General features: G+C 45.1%; 3 protein-coding genes across 8 annotated transcripts; 1 reads left to right on the top strand and 2 right to left on the bottom strand.

The window, feature by feature from the left end:
- Positions 1-3,458: 3,458 nt before the first annotated feature.
- LOC102080606 (C-1-tetrahydrofolate synthase, cytoplasmic) lies at positions 3,459-10,220 on the top strand. The gene is made up of 12 exons (XM_005452514.4): positions 3,459-3,609; positions 5,724-5,826; positions 5,908-5,992; positions 6,755-6,814; positions 6,911-6,964; positions 7,053-7,189; positions 7,284-7,384; positions 7,812-7,948; positions 8,119-8,230; positions 8,484-8,611; positions 9,373-9,437; positions 9,661-10,220. Exons 2-11 carry the CDS (start codon positions 5,726-5,728, stop codon positions 9,418-9,420), a joined length of 963 nt encoding a protein of 320 aa, XP_005452571.1. The 5' UTR covers positions 3,459-3,609; positions 5,724-5,725; the 3' UTR covers positions 9,421-9,437; positions 9,661-10,220.
- Positions 10,149-14,590, bottom strand: LOC102080513 (uncharacterized). The gene is made up of 3 exons (XM_005452511.4): positions 14,425-14,590; positions 13,128-13,399; positions 10,149-12,543 (listed from the first exon to the last, which is right to left on the bottom strand). Exon 3 carries the CDS (start codon positions 12,505-12,507, stop codon positions 11,428-11,430), a length of 1,080 nt encoding a protein of 359 aa, XP_005452568.1. The 5' UTR covers positions 12,508-12,543; positions 13,128-13,399; positions 14,425-14,590; the 3' UTR covers positions 10,149-11,427.
- Positions 14,591-15,422: 832 nt separating this feature from the next.
- zbtb25 (zinc finger and BTB domain containing 25) lies at positions 15,423-23,851 on the bottom strand. Of its 6 annotated transcripts, none has more exons than XM_003446708.5 (4): positions 23,678-23,851; positions 23,014-23,504; positions 21,189-21,369; positions 15,423-19,890 (listed from the first exon to the last, which is right to left on the bottom strand). In XM_003446708.5, exons 3-4 carry the CDS (start codon positions 21,359-21,361, stop codon positions 18,708-18,710), a joined length of 1,356 nt encoding a protein of 451 aa, XP_003446756.1. In that variant the 5' UTR covers positions 21,362-21,369; positions 23,014-23,504; positions 23,678-23,851; the 3' UTR covers positions 15,423-18,707. The 6 variants fall into 6 exon arrangements, with proteins under 6 accessions (XP_003446756.1, XP_005452565.1, XP_005452566.1 ...); XM_005452508.4 differs by having other exon boundaries at positions 23,109-23,504; XM_005452509.4 differs by lacking the exons at positions 23,014-23,504; positions 23,678-23,851 and adding an exon at positions 22,455-22,980.
- Positions 23,852-23,898: the final 47 nt, after the last annotated feature.

Raw genomic sequence — 23,898 nt, 5'->3', positions numbered from 1 at the left:
AGATTTTAGGACATCCTCATAATATTGAATTACAGTAGTCCAGCCTATAAGTAATAAATGCATGAACTAGTTTTTCACTCTGAGATAGGACATTTCTAATCCTTCTGAGAAACACCCTATTCATTGTCCTCTGTAACACCCTCTACTTTTGTTTTCAGTCTATATCTTTTGTCTTATTAGAGCGACCTTACCAAGTCCCGGTGTACTAAATAGAGGACATCCTAGCTTTCCATCAATATCTCAGGTGTTTGGGTGAAATTTAAAAACAAAAGTTCAATGGGAAGATTCATTTTTCCTCAGTTCTCAGGAAGATTATCCACAAATGGAAGGAAGCAGTCCTACATTTTGTTTAATATGTCCATTGAAAAACATATCCTGGTCAAAAATGACTCCAAGGTTCCTCACAGTGTTACTGGAGGCCAAGGTAATGCCATCCAGAGTAAGAATCTGCTTAGGTACCATATTTTTAAGATTTTCAGGGCCAAGTACAATAACCTCAGTTTGTATAAAGATTGCTTTTGTAACCGGGCCATAAATTACATATTGTTATAATTACACAAAATGTGTTCTAGACCCTAAACTGTTCCTGTTATACCTGACTTTTAGGACCTTAAAGCCTGTAGGAATGTTCATTATCAGTTGGAGCCCCTCCTCATTGTTCTTCTTCTTCTTTGGTGCAACCCTATAAATACAGTGTACCCCTTTGGCCTCTCCCCTTTTCTACAATTCCCCTGTGAGAGAGGTGGGTGTCATTTCTTAACAGACACTGTACAACACACATATAATGTATATTTAGCCACCCTGATATTTCTGATTGTGTGTATTTAGTTCAATTATTGTTATCATTGTGCCTGTCTTTGCTAGATGCTGTAAATGTAAATGTGTAGTACGTGTGTGTCACATATGTGTTATGAGGACAGTGTATGCTAGCATGAATAGATAATTCTTGCTAGCTTGGGAGTTGTGGTGGGTTGAGCCAACCCTCTTCCCTACTGTTTGCATTTGGTTGTAGGAGCTGGAGTGGGCAAGTTAATGACTTGGAGGTCTTTGTTTCTTTTACCTTTCATTGTCAGACACAACGCAGGAACACAAGGGTTACACTTTTTCACAGCAGCTACAGCATCCAGAGTTGTTCACAGTGAAGAAGTCAAAATTATTAATAAGATAATCGACTTCTGTGGAGAATATTTCAGGCAGCTGCTCCGTGTGGGCAGCAGATAACAGTGGTTCAATTATATCCTTTTTAACTTTACTGCAGCACTTTCAGAAACATCTTCAGTTTTCAGGTCCATCTTCTGTGGAACCAGCTTCCAGTTTGGATTCTGAAGACAGACACTATCTCTACTTTTAAGATTAGGGTTCACACTTTCCTTTTTGCTAAAGCATATAGTTACTGCTGAATCAGGTGACCCTGAATCCATCATTTAAGCTGCTGCACATCTTTGTTTTTGACTGGTCGTGGTGATCCGCCTAGACCAGGGGTGTCCAAAGTCCGTCCATTTTTAATTGGCCCTCAAGTAATTTTATAAATAGAATAGAAAATGGCCCGCACTTCAACTTTTGCTTGAGTGTATTGCACTTCTTAGTTTTAACACCAGGGGGAGCTACTGATGATCAAGGCAGTTGCTCTACCAAAAAGGACAATCACAGAAGAAATTTACCCCAAGTTACCAAATATGGCAGAACCAAAGAAGCGAAAGGTAGAAAGTGAGTGCAGAAAATTTCAGACACGGTGGGAGAGTGAATATTTCTTCAAAGAATTAAAGGGGAGGTGTGTCTGTTTGATCTGCACTGAAACTGTGGCAGTTATGAAAGAGTATAATGTACGACGTCATTATGAAACCAAACATCAGGCCTATGCATCCTACACTGGTGCTGAGCGAGAGCAGAAATTAAAGCAAAGGGTAGCTATCCTGCGGGGTCAGCAACAGTATTTTTTTCGTGCTCAAATTGTCCAGGAAAAGGCTACAATAACCAGCTATGAGGTCGCCCAACTCATCGCAAGACATGGCAAGCCTTTTTCAGATGGAGACCTCATAAAACGCTGCCTCGTTAAAGTCACCGAAATAATGTGCCCGAAAAAAGTGCAGGACTTCAACAACGTCAGCATGTCCAGAAATACAGTTGTGCGACGCACTGAAGACTTGTCAGCCAACATTAAACTGCAACTGTTTGATAAAGCTGTGCTTTTGATTTTTACTCCATCGCATGCGATCCGAGCACTGATGCCACAGACACCGCACAGCTGCTAATTTTTTTGGGACGAGAGCACGAGCACTTTAGGTGAGTAAAAAATATATTCCACAGTACCCGTGTGTTAATATGCATGCATATGCAGGTACACATGCTTCAAGTATCAATAATGCGCATCAATTCTGTCACTACCCTGCTTTTGCGCACCACTTTCTTATATGCGTTTTTCTTGTTAACACACAGAGTACACACCGCTGTGCACAGCGCACGCACACGCAAAGTCAGCTGATCTCATCTGATGCAGATCTGCTCCTTGATCAAGTGACATTTGTCCGGATTTTTGGCACGAGTGGCGTACGATGAGCACCGCAGCTGGATGGCCCGATTTACATACCCAGCGCAGCTGATACTCACCAGAATAATTTACTAAAATTATATGGACTCCTGTTATTAAGTCCAGTTCAGTCTGTTAATGTTGATAACCGTTTCAAACGAACGTTAATAGGTGTGTTGCTAAGCCTAAGAACTTAAATAACAAGTTTGAAATGTACCTGTCCTATTTTCCCCTTTATTGTTTTTTCTCTGTACTGTAAATCTTCTGTCCAAGAAGAAATCTGAGGCTGCTGTTCTGAGAATGAGCTACCAAAGCTTTTTCTGAATAAATCAATAAAGATCCATTTATGGAAAGCTGTGATGAAGGCAGTTTTGTCTTTAATTATATTCAACAATATAACACATTTGACCACTTTTAAATGATTTTTCTAACTTTAATACACTACAGTTAAGGTTATATACCTAATTTCTAGTAAGTGGCCCAGCCCCTCCTATATTTTTATGTATGTGGCCCTCAGTGAAAAAAGTTTGGACACCCCTGGCCTAGACTTTTTCCTCAGTCCAGGCCTGCTGACATCATGTGATGGTGTGAAGCTCAGGCTGTTGTTTGTTGTCATGGAGATTTGTCATCTTTGCCACGTTTTGTAAGCAGCACAGTTTTATCAGCTGCAGTGAGGTTCAGTTTCTTTAGCTAAAACTGTGAAATTTCCAACTTATTGTCAATTTCATGACTTATAAAACTGACAAATTCATCCAGTGCGTTGTGTCCTCTTCTGTCTTTTTGTCTCTTCTTGTGTCTTCTTCTGTCTTTGTTTTTTGATGCAGATAGATTTAAAGGTCCGGCTCTGACAGCTCATCAGAAACACTGATGCTAGCATATATTAAGGTTTTTTGATGGGTTGTGTTTTGGATTTGATCATGTTTGGCCCTGAAAGCAGAATCTGCAGGTTAGGTCTCTCAGCTCTGTGAGCCTTTCTTCACTTTTCCTTTTATACTACATTTCCCAGAAAGCACCACAGCACCATGTCCTCTGGGCAACCCAGCGTCAGAAGAATGCTGGAAAATGCGGCAGAGTGGCTCCACGTAAGTAAAACCAAGTCCCTCCTCCTCCTCCTCCTCCCTGACAGGCTGCCATCTAATTGGCTGAAAGCAGTGTGAGCTGTCCTTCCTGGTTCCTGGGGTTTGACCTTTGGTCGACCGTCCCAGTATCAATCTGGTTCTCCTGGCCGGTTTGATTCAGTTCTAAGCAGTAATACCTCATACACACACACATTCTCACACAGGCCCAGAATTTCTGACACTTCCACGTAGGTAACCTACATGGAAGTGTCAGAAATTCTGAGTGACTGAAATGTTTTTATTTTAGGTTTTTGTAACAGAGGAACAAACACAGCTCACATCTGTGGAGCTGGAACAAAAAAGTTACTATTATCTTTACCACTGTTATTATGTTTTAGTAATACATGTGAAAGGTGTAGTTGTGTTGAAATACTGGAGGTGGACTGTTAAACCACAGCTGTAAGTGTACGGCCACCATGAATGTTTCTGTGATCAAATACTTATAGTAAATAAAATAACATGAATAAAATTAACAGTCACTGTGGTCCCAGTGTGGGCAGGAAGGAGAGATCATATTTCTTTTATTTTTTCTGATTATTCAAAATCATTGACTTATATAACTATTTCTTTTTTGTCATAGGATAAGTCACATAAACTGACTATACCAAAACAAAAGCTCTGTTACCTTTTAGTTAATCACATGTTATACTCAGCTCAGGAAATGGAACAATGATCAGATTACTTTTTTTGTGTGTTTAAAAGCACAAAGACTTTACATCGTGTGAGATTTGGGCTTTGCTCCTGACTGTGACCCACACACTACATGATCAGTGGACTCCTGCTCAGAAAATCGAGTTGAGCTAGCATGCACTCTGAGCATGTGGACAGGTGTGCAGGTAACTCAGGCAAGTAAGGACCTACATGAGCATAGCCCCTGGAGACCGAGGTGAGATGAGGGGAAGTGTGCAGCTGTCCACATACCCAGCTCAGTCTGATCGATCAATAAGCGATACCCGTTCAGTCAATAATTAACTCCTGTCAGATGCTGTGGCTGCCTCTCTCCCTCCTCACAGAGTATTTTTGTCACTGCTGGGCTTCCTTACTTTGACAGAAGCTCCACAGAGACGGAAACATCTGCTGCAGCTGTTTGTCACTGCCTCTGCTCTGCCTCTCAGGTATGAAGCTGCTGCTCTTTCAGCTCCTCTTTGTGCTTATGCAGCTTTCCTGAAGTTGCCTGAGGTTGCCTGAAGTTTCCTGAAGTTTCGGGAATCTTGGAAAACGTCCAGCTGCTGGAGGTGAACGTGGCGGTGCTGCAGAGGAGTGTGTGTTTGTGTGAAGCTGCACAAGTCTTGGTTTAATTCTTCTCTGCAGAGCGGCTGTAATCATTAACATGTGAGCTTCACTGTGAGGTTAGAAAAGCAGCTGCGAGTGCTGACAGTGAACTTTAAACAACCCTCCAAACCTTTAATGAAGCTTTTTATGCTTCATTAAAGTTCAGAAAGAGTAAAGATTCTGCAGTTTGAAGCCAGCACAGATTCAGACACTGTCACTCTGTCTTTCTCCGCTTTTCAGTCTCTGCTTACTTTGTGCTGATGATGATGAGGACGAAGATAAAGGGAAACAGTTAAACACGTAGTTTGTGGGAGAGGGCTGCAGTTATTAACCCTGTCCTCCCTGGAGCTGCCTCTCGTGATATCAGAGCTTTGTCTTGCTTTGGGTCCGTCCGAGGCCCCTGCTGGCATTTTGTGCATGTTTGACTTTAAGTTTGCTCGTTTCACTGTTGGGTTGTTTTGTGTCGTCGGCCTCTCTGAGTGCTATCGTCCTAACAGGAAATAAGAGAACATTTAATGTTGATGTCATGAGCTCGTGTGTATCGGTTGGGTCACATCCAGTCTGAGCCGGATAAACGTTCAGAGATGATAAAGACATGAAACGTAAAAACGTCTGCAGGTCTTTTTTCTCAGGAAGGTTTCTGACCTTGTGAATTCTATGCATCGCAGTCACAGCTGATCAAAGTCCCTAAAGCTTGGTTTGCCTATCACCCCTCACATTTCCAGATGTTTCCAGATGTTTTCAGCCATATTATTGATCCTCCTCAGTCAGCTGAAGCTCTTTCTTTCTCTTGCTCTCTCTTTTAGTCATGTTGTCCTTGGCCGCCCACTCGCTCGGTGTCAGGGCCACCGGTTACCAAAGAAGCCTGCGCTCCATAGCAACCGTCATCTCTGGAAACAAAACGTCCAAGTAAGTCTGAACCCACCAGAACGGCGTCGGAGTCCGTTAACTGTCTGACCTTTGACCCCAGCCCTGCGGCTGTGTGTGCAGAATGGTGAGGGAGAGACTGAAAAAGGAGGTGGAGAAGATGACGAATCAGTTCTCCGGGTTCAGACCGGGCCTGGTGGTTCTGCAGGTGAGAGACTGAAGTGCCCCCATCTGGATGGAGCGATACTTCAAACCGATTTTTTCTAATGACCTCACAGTGACCTGATCAGGTCGTTCTCTGAGCTCCGCCGTCATAACTCAGACTAGACTTTACTAGACCTTTACCCAGGGCTGCTCTCTGCAGTTTACCTGTGCACACTTGTTGTCACCTGGCGACAAAAAGCAGTTTTGTTTTAGTGTTTGTGACCAGATGAAACCAGTCAGCTGAACTTTGACCTCCACTCCCAGCTCAGGCTGGAGCTCCTGGTCCTCTCACACAAACGCACAGACATGTGGCCGCCTCCCATCTCGTTTCTGTTTACGGCAGAGCAGTGACCAGGTGACGTGTGCGCCTCAATGATATAAATGACAGAACATTAGAAACACCTGTGACTGCTGAGTGCATGGCCATGATTTTCAGTCTATTTGTGAAAAATGGGACAAACCTCCAAAATCTTACAGCAGTTTAACCCGAGGGGACAAAAACGAGCGACCACCAATCAAAGAAGTTCAGTCAGTAAAATTAAAAACGCGAATTATGTAAAAATAAAAAGCTGCAAAGAAGTCGCGCTGCATTTTTCCCTTCGAACCCATATTGAGGCAAGGCAGGAGCTCAGAGCACGATCAGGATGACTCCTGAGCTCCAGAGGAGGAGTAAGGGAGCAGCTCAGGATCCTCCAGGAGACAAACACATCAGAGAATGAGAAGGACCTGCAGGATGGCTATTTTTAACTGTCTGTGTGTGCCACAGGTGGGAGACAGAGACGACTCTAACCTGTACATCAGCACCAAACTGAAGGCTGCAGCTGAGGTGACCAACACACACACACACACACACACGCACACACACACACACACACACACACACACACTGTGGGCTGATGCAGCTTCACTTTGTTTCCTGCAGATTGGAATTGAAGCCAAACACATCCGGCTGCCGAACACAACCACGCAGGACGAGGTCTTCATGCATCATCTTCATTGTCATCATCTTTTCTCCATGACGTGATCGAAGGTCTGATCGGTTTTTGTTTTCTGTCGCGCTGCAGGTGCTGCACAGCATCATATCTGTGAACGAGAACGTGTGCGTACACGGTCTAATCGTGCAGCTGCCACTGGACTCCACCAACCGCATCGACACCGAGCTCATCACCAACACCGTGTCCCCGCAAAAAGACGTAGACGGGTCAGTGAGCGCATCACTTCCTGTGTTCATCACCAAACACTCATCACTAACTGTGTGTGTGTGTGTGTGTGTGTGTGTGTGTGTGTGTGTGCAGGCTGAGCTGCATTAATGCAGGTAAACTGTCTCGAGGAGATCTGAACGACTGCTTCATCCCATGCACCCCCAACGGCTGCATGGAGCTCATCAGACAGACAGGTAGCAGCACACTGGGAACACTGGGAACATTGGGAATTCTGAGAACATTCAGCCTGCTGGGAACACTGAGAATACTGAGAACATTCAGAACTTTGGGAACATTGGGAACACTGAGAACATTCAGGACACTAGAAACACTGGGAACATTGGGAATTCTGAGAACATTCAGAAAGCTGGGACCATTGGCAAAACTGAGAACATTCAGAACATTGGGAACACTGGGAACATTGTTTCACTCGTTGAAAGCAGTGGATGCGTCTCCTGGGGATAAACGGTAGTTATGTGTAAAGACCTGCTGCAGACACATGATTGTAACCACATGATTGTAAATCTAAAATCATGTGTTTGTTGTTCATCTGACATACAAACATCATCACTGACAGTTCCAGTAAAAAACATTTGCCTGTGACTTCCTGTACCTGTGCAGGCATGTCTGTGGCGGGGAAGCACGCTGTGGTTATTGGTCGCAGTAAAATCGTTGGCGCTCCGATGCACGACCTGCTGCTGTGGAACCACGCCACTGTGACCACCTGCCACTCAAAGACACCTGACCTACCTGAGCAGGTAACAACATGCAGACACAAAATGAATCATGAAATGAATGAAAGCTAACCTAAAAGAAGCAAAATGAAAAAGTGAAAATTCAAACAAAATCACCTTTAAAATCAAACAGAACAGACTGCCTCCATCATTCAAACACTTCTTGCGTCTGATTATGTGTTTCCTGTCTGCAGGTGGGCAGGGCTGATATCCTAGTGGTGGGGGCTGGCAGAGCAGAGATGGTGAGAGGAGAGTGGGTGAAGGAGGGTGCCGTGGTCATCGACTGTGGAATTAACCATGTCCCCGGTATCAGTGTTCCCTAACGCTTATTGACTTCCTTTTTCCAGCCACCAGCTTGTTTTTCTTCTTTTATTTTAACCAATCAGAAGCAGGATTGTTTCCACAGGAACCCCAGCTGAGTGGAAACAATCCTGCGAGTGAATCAATCCTAAAATGATCTGCAGTGGAAAATATAAAACAATGACCAAGTTTAGCTCTGAGCTTTTAAACTGCAATTCTTTAAAATGATTCACTCTGTGACCTTTGACCCCTGCAACAGATGAGACAAAGCCCAGTGGTAAGCGAGTGGTTGGAGACGTTCACTACTCCTCCGCCAGTCAGAGAGCAGGATACATCACACCTGTTCCAGGAGGGGTGGGGCCAATGACGGTGGCCATGCTCATGGAGGTATTTATTTTATTTTATTTTATTTTATTTATTTATCTTTTTATGTTTTTATTTTTGTTTTCTTTTTCAAGGTCATGAAATTTTACTCTTTCAGTTTTGAGCATTACATACTTATATTTTTTTTTTTATCAAATTCAAATGAAGTCAAATCATTTTAGATGCATGAAAGATAAAAACTTAAACAGGTTAAATGATCTCCTCATAAGAGCTCTGTCATCCAATCAGAACACAGCTTTTTAACATGTGAAGAATTCAGATGTTTATCAGAACAGCTAAAATAAAGTGGACAGAGTGTTTGAAGCCTCTAAACATTTTATTAAATACAGTCAGGGCCATAAATATTTGGACAGAGATTTTTTTTTCTAATTGTGGTTCTGTACATTACCACAAATAATTAATTAATTTTAAAGGAAACAACTCAGATATAGTTGAAGTGTAGACTTTCAGCTTTAAGTCAGTGACTGGCACACTGACTGCATGCTGTATGTGCAGAACAACGTGAAAACAGTAGAAAACATGGAGCCTGATGGTCTAAGATTTAATAGGTACAACAGTCAGATATGCAGACAGATATGTCTGCATATCGGCTGATCTGGATCTCAGCTGAAACTGTAAACAGCAACTTGGGAAACAAACACACAAATCTGAGGAGTTTCAGAGGAGACACAGTGAAAATGGGGGTGGTCGTAAAGCCGGAGGATTGGGAGTGTTGGCAGGGTTGACGGTTAATCGGTCCCTATTGTGGTTTTTCTTTCTTTCAGAATACGGTGCAAAGTGCTCAGCGCTTCCTCCTGAAGTTGAGGAGGTGAAACATCGACACTGACGGGTAAAACTCGGCTCAAACTCTCAAATTCCATCCATGGTTTCCACTAAATTTATCAGAATTGATTTATTGTCATGATCAGCTTAAACTCCGATGACATCAGAGTTTTTGTCACTGAAGGACACTCTGCAACCAAAAAAACTGTACAGGTATAAATGATTAAATGTGTTTTTGTTTGGGTTCTGATAACTGTAACAGTTTCTGCACTTTGTTTGTATCCCTGCAGGCAGACAGGTGTGGACAGGTGAACAGCTCATACACAGAGATGACATCGTCATAATGAAAGCAGAAACACTTCCTGTTTCAGAGGCTGAACTCGTCCGTATTTTTTCTTTTGTCTTAATTTTTTTCTGTAATGTGTTTCCTGATCTGAGAGATTTCTAACATCTGTCAAAGCTTTACTGTGACTCCAGCAGGATCTCAGAGTTCAGACGCACTGAGCTCGATGAAGCCGTGGATGCTGCGCTCTCCTGCAGTATTAAAGCAGGTGTAAGGACATGCCTAGCATTTATTTATTTTCATCCTTTTGTCACTTTGATTTTTAAATAGTAAAAATCTTTTACCTTATATAAAAAATCTCTGACAGTAACAGTTTCTGTACTTTCAGTTTAAAAGAAGTGATGGATAAGAACTTTGTGGGGCTTTCATTGTGAAAAGCTGCAGCTTTGACTCAATTAGGCTTCATATGAACATTCTTGAACGCAATGTGTTACCTTCACATGTTCACCTTCAAAATCATCAGCAGTTCTGTTTACTCAGGGATCAGAGGTTGTTGTCATGGAAACAGTCAGCTGCTTTCTGCTGGCAACTGAAGTCAGGCAGACTAATCAGAGATCTATGAAGGGTCAATGTATTGGTTATTGGCAGAAAGGATCATTAATATTATTTTATTAGAACACGTGTCTGAGGTTTCATCATGTAAATAACGTGTAAATCTGAAAATTACCTTCTAATTGTACTTTGTACTTTGAAGTGTTCAATAAAGTTAAGCATTCAAACTCATTTATACATTCTGTTATTTTTATTAGAGACACAAACCCGAAGAACAAAAACATCTGACTGCATATAAAACATGGATGACGGCGAGAAACACTGCACACCATAATGTTTGTCATCTCTCCCCAAATTTGACGGACGGGACCAAAATCTCCAAAATAAACTTCCTGTTTGACTCGGAGCTGAGAGCAGAGACTCACAGATCGGTAGCACATGAGTGCAAGTTTAAGGAGCTCCATTCATCTTTTCTATGCACAGAAAACAGAACATCAGCGAGAGCCTTGGGTTCACATGGTGAGAATGGTTATATGTTTATGTCCTCATGAAAGAAACCAAAGAGTTCATCATCTGACCTTCAGTACAGAGTTCAGCTCATTGGTCTCTGCTGTTTAGGTTTTGTGATGTCACTTCCAGCTGCTCTGACCTCTAAATATCATTTTCTTTCTCTCAGTCTGCTTTCTGATTCAAACACTTACCTGTCTGCACCTGAGCTCATTACATCAGCTGGTCTTGACCTTTGGCCATGCCCTCTTTTTTTACACCTCTTTTCTGTGATTGTCCTTTCCTTGTAGCAATCATTTCTAAACTGTGGCTTTAAGAAGAGGAGCAAAGTCTCTAAGAGGAGGAAGATCTATTGATTTAAACCATCACCACGACTGAAAAACAGAACATGTGACTTTATACAGATCAATAATTCATGAGCAGAGCCTAAGTTGGTGATAGAACATCAATAAGCCCTAAGTTGTGACTCTCAGGCACAAAGTTAACCTTTATCAGCTGATCCAGAGAAAAACATCGGACTCTGTATGATCATTCAGCTGTTGATCTCCTCCTTCAGATGTTGATCCCTTCCTGGAGTTGTTGATCTCCTCCTTCACGTGATCCATCGTGGCTTGTCAGCGTGTTCGTGTCATCTTTTAGCTCCAGTTTGTTCTCCAAATGACATATAGTTCTGCGCAGACACTCACTGCAGCGCCTCTTCCCTATCTCTGCCTCCTCAAGCGTGGTCTCGGTGGACACAGTTCGCGGTGCTCTGCAGTTCTCTGGTCAGCTGATCCACAGCAGCATTCACGGCGGCTCGGACCAGCGTGTGAGCCATCTGAAGCAGCTGCCGCTCGCTGTGGCCAAAATCAAGGAGGTGGAGGAGGAGGTGGTTCTGTGAGGAAGAGCTGCCCTCCCAGCACTCCTCCTCCTCCTCCTTCTCCTGGGGGCAGAGCTCAATTCGAATGAACAGACCATTTGCCGGTGCCTGAAGGGAGGAGGAGGAGCTCTGGAACGAGCTCTGAAACTCCTTATGGAGAAATGGCCCAGCGTCCGCAGAGTCAGTGAAAACCTCGAGTGGTCTTCCCACGGTGATGTCATCGACCTCACCAACTTTTTGGAAGGTCTCTGGTCGACCTTCCTTCACCTCCTCATACATTTCTCCTGCTGCTGGTTCTCCTGGACTCCCAGTTGCACATTGATCCTGCGCCACCTCCACACTAGTCTCCACTATGACAGTCGCCTGAACAGTGTCTGTCTGAGCCACTCCCACCGCCACCATGTCTTCCTGTGGGCGCCTATTTCCTCCTCTAATGAAGAACCTGTGCAGCCTTTTCTGGGCCTCCCCCTGCACCTCCTCCCTCTGCTGGTATGATGAATTCCTGGACTTCCTGAACTTTGGCCATGCCCTCTTTTTAGCTCTCTTGTCCTGTAACTGAGGCTCCACCTCTGAATCCTGCTGCTGCTCCCCTGGTCGTTTCTTGACTTTTTTCTTTATCCTTCTGATGCAAATGAGCTCTGAGGAGAACCTCCTCCACCACCTGCACCTCCTCCTGTTTCTGCAGTGCCCCCTGCAGGTTCCTGTGGGTGGAGCCTCTCCCTCCATGCCACTGCCTTCTTTGAGCTCAGCTCCTCTTTCAACTGCGGCGTCTGAATGTCTTGCCGTGGTTTTATTTTCCACCTCCTCCGGTGGCTCCTCTCCCTCACTCCTGCTCCGGGTTTTTCTCAGCAGCAGCAGGTTCAGAGGATCCCTTAGCTTCCTTTTCAGGCTGTCGCTCTCCGCCCACCGCACATTCTCCCCGCCCTTCATCGCCATTGAAGGAAAATGTTTCCTGAAGGCCTCTGTCAAACCCTGCACATAGATTCATGAACAGCAGGTTATTAAAGTCACACACAGACACACATAAACACTCAGACGCACAAACAGACACACTGAATCCTGAACTTGATTATACAGTCAATATTTGGGGAAATTAAATTATTTTAAAGATCAATAACTGAGTAACAGCTGAGACGCTGTGCTGCTGGGGTTAACTGTCCATCACAGCTGAGTGGGGTGAAGGTGAAAAAACAAGTCTGTCCCATGAAACCGAGGGGACAAGAAGGAGGCCTGTGAGGAGCTGTCCTGCTGCTCCTCTGGCTCACCAACACCTCTGAGGAGTTCAGCCATCATCACCTGCTTGAGGTGGGTCAGTGCAGCTCAGGTACACCCTCACAAACACTTCCAGTTGGCCTCAGACTCCAAGTGTTTACATCATGACAGGAAGTTCCAGTCAGCTGATCACTCTTCAATAACCTGCTGCCTCCAAAATAAACTTCCTCTTCCTCTAATGGAAACCACCTGCTGGCTGATGACATCATCAGGCATGAATTGATGACATCATCAGGCAGGTATGAACATGAATGAACATGATGAATGAACAGATGAGTTCTCACCTGGGTGCTTCCTGCTGATCGGATCTGTTTCTCTCGGAGTCGTCAGGAAACACTGAGCTCATCTCTCTTCTCGCTGCCACCAGCGCTGCGCCTCCCCAGTTTCCATAGCAACCACACTGACTGATGTTTTTTTCTTTTACACAAATTGCTTCTTCGATAAAGCGGTGGTACGCGGGCGGGGGGAGGGGGAAGGAAACAGAAGCTTTCGTGTCCTGTAATCAGGTTTGTGTCATCAGGAGGTCCAATCACCAAATAGCTCTGTGTAACGATGCCTGCACGTGTTTGTCCACAGACACAGTGTCAATAAAGTTTTCAATAAACACACAACTCTTAAACAGGTGAGTCATAGAAACATCCTCCCCCCTTACAGGTGTTATGAACGAGGAAAGAGACCAATCAGTTTGTTTCAGGCTGTACGCGTGACTCAGCCCTGCCTTTGCTGGAAACCAGAGGAACTGCAGGTGTGGCGCTGCGTCCTCTTCCCTAAAACCCTTTCTGTGTGTAGAATACAACATACGTGTTTCCTTCTACTTCTCCGAAAAACTGCCGGACATTCAACACCGAAACACACCACCGTAGAAGCACGGCTGTTACACCTTACTGTAATCACATTACAGTTACAGTTACTAGTGTGACACTGGTTCTTCAGGAATCTGATACAGTAAATAAATAAAGGTTTAACGAAGCACGAAGACTTGATGAAACGTGACAGCAGAGTAACATCACTGTCACATCCAATTTCACTTAATGGCAGCAGAGTTTGACTCTTTAAACGTTTCAGTCAGCTGATGATTTTAGAGCAGCAGCACCAACACCTTGGAAATGACAGAAACCATGGAGACCTGAACAACATCACACTTAAAAACATCCAAGGTCAGAGTCCACGTGTTTCCTGCTCATTACAAACACGTTTCATCAGCTTTTTGTGATTTCAAACTGTTAAAATGCTCCTAGAACTGTTTTCAAACTGCTTTATTTTGACAGGATGTACTCCTTCTGAAGTACTTCCTGTTACAAACACGAATGTTCATCTGTGTTTGATGATGATGGGAAGAAAAGACCAATCAAAGCTCAGCATTTTATCTGTAATTAGCAATCTGCACTAATCCTGAACAAGAAACTTTAATGAGGAACCTGCAGAAAGCGCAAAGCCACACCTGTTCGTGCACAGGTGTGGCAGAAGGTGGACCTGGACCGAATGAAATAAGGTGAGTAATTTAAAAATAAAACAGGAAATAACGATGAAAAGATGAATTGAAAGGAGAAATACTGATTTTAAACATGAGAAGATGCTCACTCTGTTTAAGGGATTGATTGATTGATCAGCGTTTCAGTTGTGATTGATATCTAAGGCTCAGGCGAGAGGTCACCATCTCCAAACAGCAGCAGAGCAAAGTCGTCGAGTCCATCAGCTGTTCTGACTCGTTTCAGTCACACCGTGGCACCGCATCATTGATCCTTGATCAATTATTGATCTGCCGCAGGCTCTCTGTCCTCCGAGTCTATTTTTAAATGTGTGAAGAAGAAACTGAAGCCTTTGTTTCTATGGTGATGGAGGGTAAAAATACATCCATCTGTCCCTAAGCAACAGCACGCTGACCAATCAGATCGCCCAACAGGTGAGTGCCAAGAGACTGTCGGGAATGTTCATCCAGTCCTGCACTGAGGCAAAGCATTGTGGGAAACAGAGTGTATCTCGTGGACTCACGCTGACAGTGAGGAGTGTGATCAAATCTGTGGCATCACCTTTGACCCCGTGACGATGCGTACTGATGAAAAATCTATTTTGAATCATTTTGATTTTTAAATCCTCAAGTCAAAGCAGTTAAACTGGAGTCTGAATTTTCCTGCAATGCCTCTCTGCTCACCTAGCTGCTCAGCTCTCTGTTGACTCCTGCAGGTCAGATTCTGGCAGGGCACAAAGAATGCTCTTCTGCAGATGGATCAGCAATCAATCAGTACGCAGCTAACTTATCAATAATCACCTCTGTGATAAAAAGCTGATGTCACCAACAGGTTACTCTGGTTAATCAATAATTTCAGTATTGTTTGATCGGTACCAGGGCTGGACTGAAAATCTGGCATACCGGGCATTTTCCCATCGTGCTGATGCACATTTGGGCGCTGCTAACAGCTAACAGCTGAAGTGTGTCGCATGCTGCGGTGCAACCCAGCAACATCCACGCCGAGCCGATTAAAACCTGTTTCAAAATCAATAATAAAAAAAAATGAAGGGCATACACATGTGCATACGCATGTACATCTACATGTTGAAACAACAGCAGGGGTTCGATCTGATTGGTGAAAAAAACATTTATTTACAAAACGTTATTGTTCTACCCATGAAAAACAGATGCGTTTACAAAAACATTTTGACACTGAACTTCCTGTTTATTTTTTTACAGCGAAACACAGAAATAAGACGACGGCACGACAGTCACACACATGATCAATAATCATTAACACCTCATCATCAATGAGCGCTGGTCATGTGACACAGAAAGGAACAGCAGAGACCTGGGATGAACCACCAATTTCCCTCTGGCCGGTGGAAACTTTCAAAGTAAAAGGTTTACAATGGAATTGAGATCAACTCCTTCAAAATAAGAGGTTTAAAATGCAAGAGTGTAACTCCTTCAAAGTAAAGGGTTTAAAATGCAAGACTATTGCCCCCTCACAATAAGAGGTTTAAAATGCAAGATTGGTGCTCTTTCAAAATAAGTTTAGAATAGAACATATTGAATAAGAAAATAAGAGGTTTAAAATACAAGATAGGACCACTGCAAAATAAAAAAGATTCAAATGCAACAGTGTATAATTCCTTCAAAAATAAAAAATTAATTAATTAATAAATTAAAAATATAACAGACTGGCTCCTTCAAAATAATGTTTAAAATAAACTAACTTCAAATCCCTCAAAATAAAAGGTTTAAATCCAACAGAATGTAACTCCTTCAAAATAAAGGTATTTAAAATGCAATAAACTATGACTCCTTCAAAATAAAAAGTTTAGAACGTATAGGAGTGTAACCATTTCAAAATAAAATGTAAAATTTAATAGGGTATTCCAACAAAATATTTCAAACTCTGACAGTAACTTTTTTAAAATAAGATTCAGATCGTGCTTTTCTCTTGGCTTTTATTTGTTTTAAAGATTTTTCACAGTTTTATGATAAATATAAAAAAGATTGAATATTTTTAAAAATTTATTTAAAAATGTAAATAAAAAATGTGCCCCTGTGGGCGTAGGCTGGGACCCAGCGAGAGTCCTGACCCACAGATTGGGAAACGTTTATTTTCCCACCCGTCCTTTCTGTCTTTTTTTGTGCTTGCCTTTGTTTGAGTCAGATGGAAGAAACTGTGGAATGATCCTTTAAATGAAGTTAAACCATCAGCTGCTTTTTAATCCCGACTCCATGTAAGAACACCCTCAGTGCAACCCTCCCATCTGTGTCTGAGCGCCTGTTTAAGCTCACTTCATCCTGATTGGACCGCTTCTTGAAGCCTACTGAGGGGCAACACCTCAATCAGAGATTTTTCTACAGGGACTAATTTTTACCTCGGTGTAAGCTCGTGTTTAGCAGAAACTAAAGAAAAGCAGAACAGAGACAGGATGAATTTAAGAGTTTTCAGATCTGCTCAGTTTGGCAGATGATGACTGACGTTAGGTCGTGCTTTGACCTGAACTGTGAGCTCTGCCTCTATGTCTTTGGTCCTGCAGACTGAGGTTAGCGGGTGTGAGCAGCTTCAGCGAAGAGGTCCAATAAAAACCTGGTTTAACTCCGGCTAATCTCAATGACAGGTCATCCTCCCGGGCTTCACTATCGAACCTCTAGAGCTCCGAGAACCCAAGTGGCTTCAGGTCATTTCTGCCAGTACGTTTCTGCAGCTGCTGCCTTCTTCTCCTCGTCCTGTTGGCTGTTGGGTGGGTGTAAATTCACTGCACTGGCAGATATTCATTCAATCCTCTGAGGATGTCACTCGTTTTCAGGGTACTCTGAATCTTCTCAAAGCTCTGTGTAGCAGGACTCAGTCATTGGAAAACCTTCAGAAGCAAAACCTGAACGTTTCAAGCTCCTCCAAAGGGATCTGTTCGTCCTAACCTGGATGCCGTCTTGTGTTTCCTGCGTGTTCTGATCTGCATGTTTTTGTTGTATTCCATCTGATAACATTTGTAACTCTGTGGTGATAAACTTTCTGCCGATGCTGAGGCACAGAGCGCGCAGAGGTCGCCAACTTCCTGCAGAGTCAACCACTACAGACTTCATGTGGCCTTCAGATTAGAGACCTTTATGGAATGGGTTTCCATGGTGACCATTTGTATCTTAAGCCGTACATCACAAAGGGCAATGAAGGCATCACATGCAGTGGAGTAAAGCACAATGCCACTGACTTCTAGAGCAGTGGAGACATGTTCTCCGGAGTGACCAATCACGCTTCTCCATCTGACACTCTGATGGATGAGTCTAGGTTCGGTGGTTACCAGGACAAATGTAAAGCTTAGTGGGGCAGATTATGGTGTGGGTGTGCTTTTCAGGACTTGGACTCTGCCCCTTAGTTCTAGTGAAGGAACTATGACTTATTAGTCATATGCAGACGAGTGAATACGTTTAGCCATACAGTGTTATTTACTGAAGTCTGTACTTTAGTTTTGTTTCTTTGTGGACAACACTAAAAGGACAGAAACAAGAAGCCTTGTGCTCTCTGACGATGAACGTTGACAAAAGACTAACTCAAACTTTACATGTAAGGTGTACGGCGCTTACTCGTTATTTGTCACCGAGAGGGTTTACTGCTGTAAATTTTAGTCCTAATCCTGTGTGGCAAGATGGAGGGAAAGAAAACGTGGGTAAAAAATAAAACTGGAAGGTGAACTGACAGGATTTCCACTGAGAGATCCAAAAACCAGGGGAAGATGATCCTGAACGTGAGATCCAGTTTTTGGTTTGGACCTGTTCTGATAACTTGTAGATTACACCTTATATATACGACACTCTGACACCAAATGACAGAAATCTGTGTAGTTCACTTTTTGTAGTTTGCGCATGTCAGTGCATCCACAGAAAGGTTGTGACATCACAGATCGCTCTGACATCACAGTGCTCACTGTCTCCTCTTCCCCACAGTCCTCTCAGACTCGGATGGGCTTCAGTGTTGGCTGCTTTCAGGTTTAGAGTCTCTGCTGGCTCAATTTCAGAGAAGGAAACACAAAGCAGTGACATGAATGACAGGAAGTGACATTAGTCAAAGTACTGATGTATCATTAATCTCTGATTAATCTGCTGATTAATCAATGAATCATGTAATAAGAATCCAGAAACTTGCTCAACATGCACAAATCAGCAAATGTTTCAAACCAGAGAAACAGTTCCCAATCAATTAATCATTAATCATCAATCAGTCTGGTTTTGCTGATGTTTCTGAGCATCAAACAGTCCGACCTCCTGACCTCAGCACCTCATGACCACATCACTGGATTAAACACAGACACTCCCAAACAGGTACAGATCAAACACTCAGAACACCACCACCCGCGGAAATTACTATTCCGTCCAATCACATCCCTCATAACAGATGGCATCACTCGACCGGAACGCCGTCCACACTCTCCTGGGAGATCTCAGAGTCCAGGGAGTAGCAGGAACTGCCATTGTCCTGAGTGTCCCTGTTGGGCTCCTCAGAGAGCGCTATGGGGGTGCCCACTGAGGCTCCACCCCCAGCCCCTCCCCCAGGCTCAGCAGCACTGTCGCAGAAGTGGGCGGAGGCCTGGAAGAGCTGGCTGCAGAGGCGGTTGTAGCGGTGGTAGCGGGACGGCTTGCCTGTGTGGGTGTACATGTGCTCCTGCAGCTGGCTCTTGTGGGAAAAGCGTAAGCTGCAGACAGCGCAGGCGATCTTACGTTTGCGTGAGTGCAGGGAGGGGGCGGGGCTACTCCCCCCTCCTCCGCTCCCACCACCTCCTCGGCTCCGCCTCAGCTCAGCAGCCAGCTGGTTGGCTAGCGCCTGGCTCTGTCTCAGTGCTTCCTCTAAACATCCTGCATCCAGCTGCTCCTGGGCTCCTGGAGGACCCTCCTCTAGGCCGGCATCCAGCTCACCGCCCTGTGACAGCCCCTCCATGAGACGGGCGGGGTCAAGGGCGTGGCTAAATAGGTGCTCCCGCAGGCCCTCTGGGGAGGAGCAGCGCTCTCCACAGCGGGGACAGAGCAGCACTAGCGGCCGGTCTTTGAACAGGAGGCCCTGAATGGGACTGCTGTCCTGAATTGGAGACCCTGCACCTGGACCCTCCTCACCGTCCTCCTCCTCCTCTAAGCGTTCCTGCTTGACACGGGTAGTTGAGATGTCAGAATCGTCTCCGGATGCCACAGAGCAACGTAGCGCTGAGGCCTGATGGTCCGACGATACCCCCTCGAGTCCGACAGCAAGGGACAGCTGGGAGTGAGACCGGGCCCCTCGGTCAGAGGATCGCCCATCCTCGGCCCCGCGGGACACCGTGGTGGTCTTGGGGACTCCGGGTCCCTCCTTGCTGGCCAGCTGGGAAGAGATCTGAATGCCATAGAGGTTGGACATGCGGACCACGTTGTTGGCAGTCTCAGCAGCACCCTCTCCAGTTTTGCGGCACAGCTGGTAGGCGTGAAGGAACTTAATGCCCTCCTGCAGCCGGCTGTGGTCCACCGGCTGTTTGGGACACATACCGGTGTACATGATGTGCAGAAGATAGCTGAAGACGTCCGGCTGGATGTCCGTGGGCTGGATCTTTATACACTCGCTGGGGACACAGAGAGACATGAGGTCAGCACCTCGGAAAAAAAACAGCATGTGCATCCTGATGTTTTGGACCGATATTCTCCTGAAGGTTTGGACCAAAGTTTTGTCCCTCTATTCTGGATCACAGGATCCAGATCCTGGAATAAAGGAACAAACACCGGTACAAGCCTTCAGCATTATTCTAGCCTTAAACACATTTTAGGGCTGATCAATCATATTTGGATTTTAATTACCTTTTGATTGTTTCTTAAAAATTATGAAAACAAAATAATTGGGATAAAACATTAAATTTCATTCATTATTTTTTTGTTGTGTTATAAATCAAACACACCGCTGTTCATCTAAAAGCTAAGGCCAAATAAACTGTCCTCACATGTCCTCACAGTGCATCTGTTTGTAGCTGACAGCTAGCCACTGGTTGACCAGTCAAGCTCCAAGTTTGTAGTTAACGCTAACATTCGGTTTGGTTGTGGAGAGCAAATCCAATCCTGAGCTGTCTTTCTCATGGCTAATCTTAGCTAACACTAACGCGCCTGCCAACAAGCAGTAGAATCCTGTCTTTAATGGATAAGGTTGGCCAGTTCATCCAAACTCCCTAGGCTGAACTATTTGCAGCTGCATGGTTTCAGACAAGCGAACCCTCTTTGGATTCATGCTGCACTGCTAACTCACAGCTAGCTGGCTAACAGCAGGTCGTCTGGTAACGTTTTCATGACAGGATCGACGCAGAGACTGTCACCGGCTGGTTAGTGAAGTCCTTTTCATCACTCCCGTCACAATGACAGCAAGCGGCAGATCTGACTGAAGAACGTACGTTTAGCACGCCCTAGATCAGGGGTCCCCAATCCCAGTCCACGAGAGCCGGTGTCCCTGCAGGTTTTAAATCTCACCCTGGGTCAACACACCTGAATCACAGGATTAGTCCATTACCAGGCCTCTGGAGAACTTCAAGACATGTCAAGGTAATGTATCCATGTAAATCAGCTGTGATGGATCAAGGACACATCTAAAACTCGCAGGGACACCGGCCCTTGTGGAGTGGGATTAGGGACCCCTGCCCTAGATAATCCTCCTCTCTGACCTGGAACCCAAGCTGGTTGAGGAAGCCAACAAATTTATCAGGACAAAGGATTCGAGCATCAGAGGAGTCACCACCTGATGGGGATTTAAAAGAATTCAGGTTCTCAGAAAACATGCCCATTTTTATACTGTCTGTACTTGTGTGATGACCCAAAGCACAGGTGTATAACTAACTTCTACTCAGGTACAGAGTTCAAATGCCGCTGTTCCACCCCTCACCTGGACTGGTGGATGAAGATCATCTTGAAGTAGTTGGAGAAGGCGGCTAGCACAGCGCGGTGAGCTTTGAAGTAGACGTTTCCAATGGCAACGGTGCAGTCACACAGGAAACCGAATTCCCTCTGCACGTTGAGCTGCTGCAGCAGGAAGAGGCTGTGCGACGACACCTCCATGACCCCGTCTGAAACACAAACCCGAGCCCAACAAGTTCACACTCGGACTTCAGTCTGGGCGGTTTGTGGTTCCTCACACACTCTGACCTCCATCATCACTGCACACACGCATACATTTAACATACACACTTATTAATGTGCGACAGGATGGAGGATGTCTTGAAGAAATTCAGAGAAGGTTGGAGGAACTTCACTGTGACACCGAAGCAGAGGAGCAGCTGTGGTGATAGAAGATGATATATATATCTCTAGTCGGTCAAGTCCATTGCTGCTGCTGTGTTACCGATAATCCTGTTGCTTTAGCTCAGTAAGTACTTAACGTGTAAGTGCTGAATAACGCCACAAGGTAGAGCCCTCCTGATTCTCGTGCACTGTGGTTGGTCGATGTTGTAGAACAGAGCGTGGGTGCAGGTTCATTCACTAAAAGAGCTGATGAAGCTCCTCTGTTTGAGGAGGAGCCTCTTCTACCGCTCACTGCTGGAGCGTCTGGGGGACATCAGAGGAACTGCAGCTCCTACAGGGGCGCACGCATGCCACTGTCTGGGTTCCTTGCACTTTGAAAAAAAATCCACTTTAAGTAACTGTGTTGTCTTTAGTTGTGCTGACGTGGGAGTTTCCAATTTCATTGTACTATTGTACAAGGTATGAGTGTGCAATGACAATAAAGAGTTATCTTATCTTCAGCAACTCTCTCACACACACACGCACACACACTCAGAAACACAAATCACACACACATGCACACTTTCACACACACAGGCACACAGACACACAAACACAGAGCAGGGTTTCACATTCAGACCTGAAAAACTCTTAAGGTGTCGTTTAACCCTGTGACGTCACATTAAGTCTGTCAGGCTTACTTGGAGACGCCACCTCTGACCTCAGTGAAGGTCACCTGCACCTGACACACACGTACGCATGCACGGGGAGGGGCGGGGTGTTCACATCGAACTGACCCGACCACACCGGAAACCGGACACCCGCGCGACCCAGTCACACACCAGCTCTGCGCGTGCACGTGCCGTCGCGCCCGCCGCCGCGCAGCATCCTCCATCCTTCATCTCATTCACCACACGCACGTCCTCATCACCTCCGCACACACGCGCACACGGGCGCGTGTTCACGCTCCCACCGCCCGGCAATCCCGTGTTCGCGCGGGTCCTGCACGCGCGCCGTTAATGAGCGCCTTACCGCAGAAACGAGCAGATCGTCTTCAGAATCGGAGCCGATTTGTTGCTGCAGAGGATCTCGCGACGAGCCGCGTCACCTCTCGCGAGAACATGGGTCAAATGGGGCGGTCACGTGAGCCGTCAGAAACGTTCGAAGGCTGATCAGTAATTTAATAAACGCGGAGCAGGAAAGATGACGTCATCGTGCCATCAATAATTTTCTGAAAAAAAAGTGAAACCGATCAGAGGCTGTCAGCCAGCAGCATAAGACCCCGACACCGTGCAGGGGGCACGATCACGTGACACAACACACACCGACACCGTGCAGCAGACAGACTCACAAACACGCCTCAGCTCTGCAGCTCAGGGACTAAACCCCATCATATTCCGTCTAATCTGAAACTCAGAGTATTCTCAGAGTAATCTGAGTTTAAGGCACATATGTGTACACCTGGTTGTTTCACAGCTGGGCCACTGTACCTCGATTGGTGACTGAAGTGACTCATAACCTGTGTAAATATGTTTTCTTAGGCTGGTGTTCACTGAGATGATCAGCAGTACTGATTATTACTGACCACAGCGGGTATGCTGTGAGGTGTGGTCCACATTCCTGGCAGTGAGTGGGACACGGTGGGTGCTGGGCTCCGCCTAGGACGCCCTTTGTCACCGATGATGGGCAGATTATCTGGGCGTTGCCAGCATCTTGTCTCTGAATTTTGCAGATGATGTGGTACTGTTGGCTTCATCAGGTGCTGCCTCCAAATCGCAGGCTACTTTGAAACAGACGGACTGGTGCTGCAGCTGCAGTGATGAGATCGTTCAGGTATGGGCCACCTCGTATATGATTGATGGGTGGACGAAACAGAGTGAGACGTTGCTGCTTCTTCAGGCGGAGTCTCCTGCTCAGCTCAGAGTGAGACCTCCTTGCTGCTCTCTGACTGAATGTGGGTGGCGGGAGGCCTCACGCAAGCCTACAAGCGAGAGAGAAAACAAATAAGTTCTTCCGGTTATTATTTTCAAAATAAAAGCAGACTTTGTTTCCTGTGGTCGTTTTCAATGAAGACAAAATTCTGACACTATTTATTTAACTGTGAAAGGCCCCGTCCAAGCCAGAAACGTATATTTATTATGATTTAATGCCCACCTGTGAACTGCTGCTTGTTGCAGTTAAACATGTCCCGCTGGGTTAAAGTTCTTAAATTTTTTATTACAACTTCAGTATCTGTGACGCAGGTTTTCTGTGTGTGGCTGGTGGGTTGAGCAGATACAGTTTTTCATTTTACTTTTTTTTTTATTTTCACTGTGCGACACATTCCCACACGTTCCCATGGTGTCAGCTTAGTTGCACGGAGTTTAAACGAACCA

This window comes from Oreochromis niloticus, linkage group LG15, assembly GCF_001858045.2.
Source record: "Oreochromis niloticus isolate F11D_XX linkage group LG15, O_niloticus_UMD_NMBU, whole genome shotgun sequence".
NCBI lineage: Eukaryota > Metazoa > Chordata > Actinopteri > Cichliformes > Cichlidae > Oreochromis > Oreochromis niloticus.
This window is presented reverse-complemented; position numbering and strand designations above follow the sequence as displayed.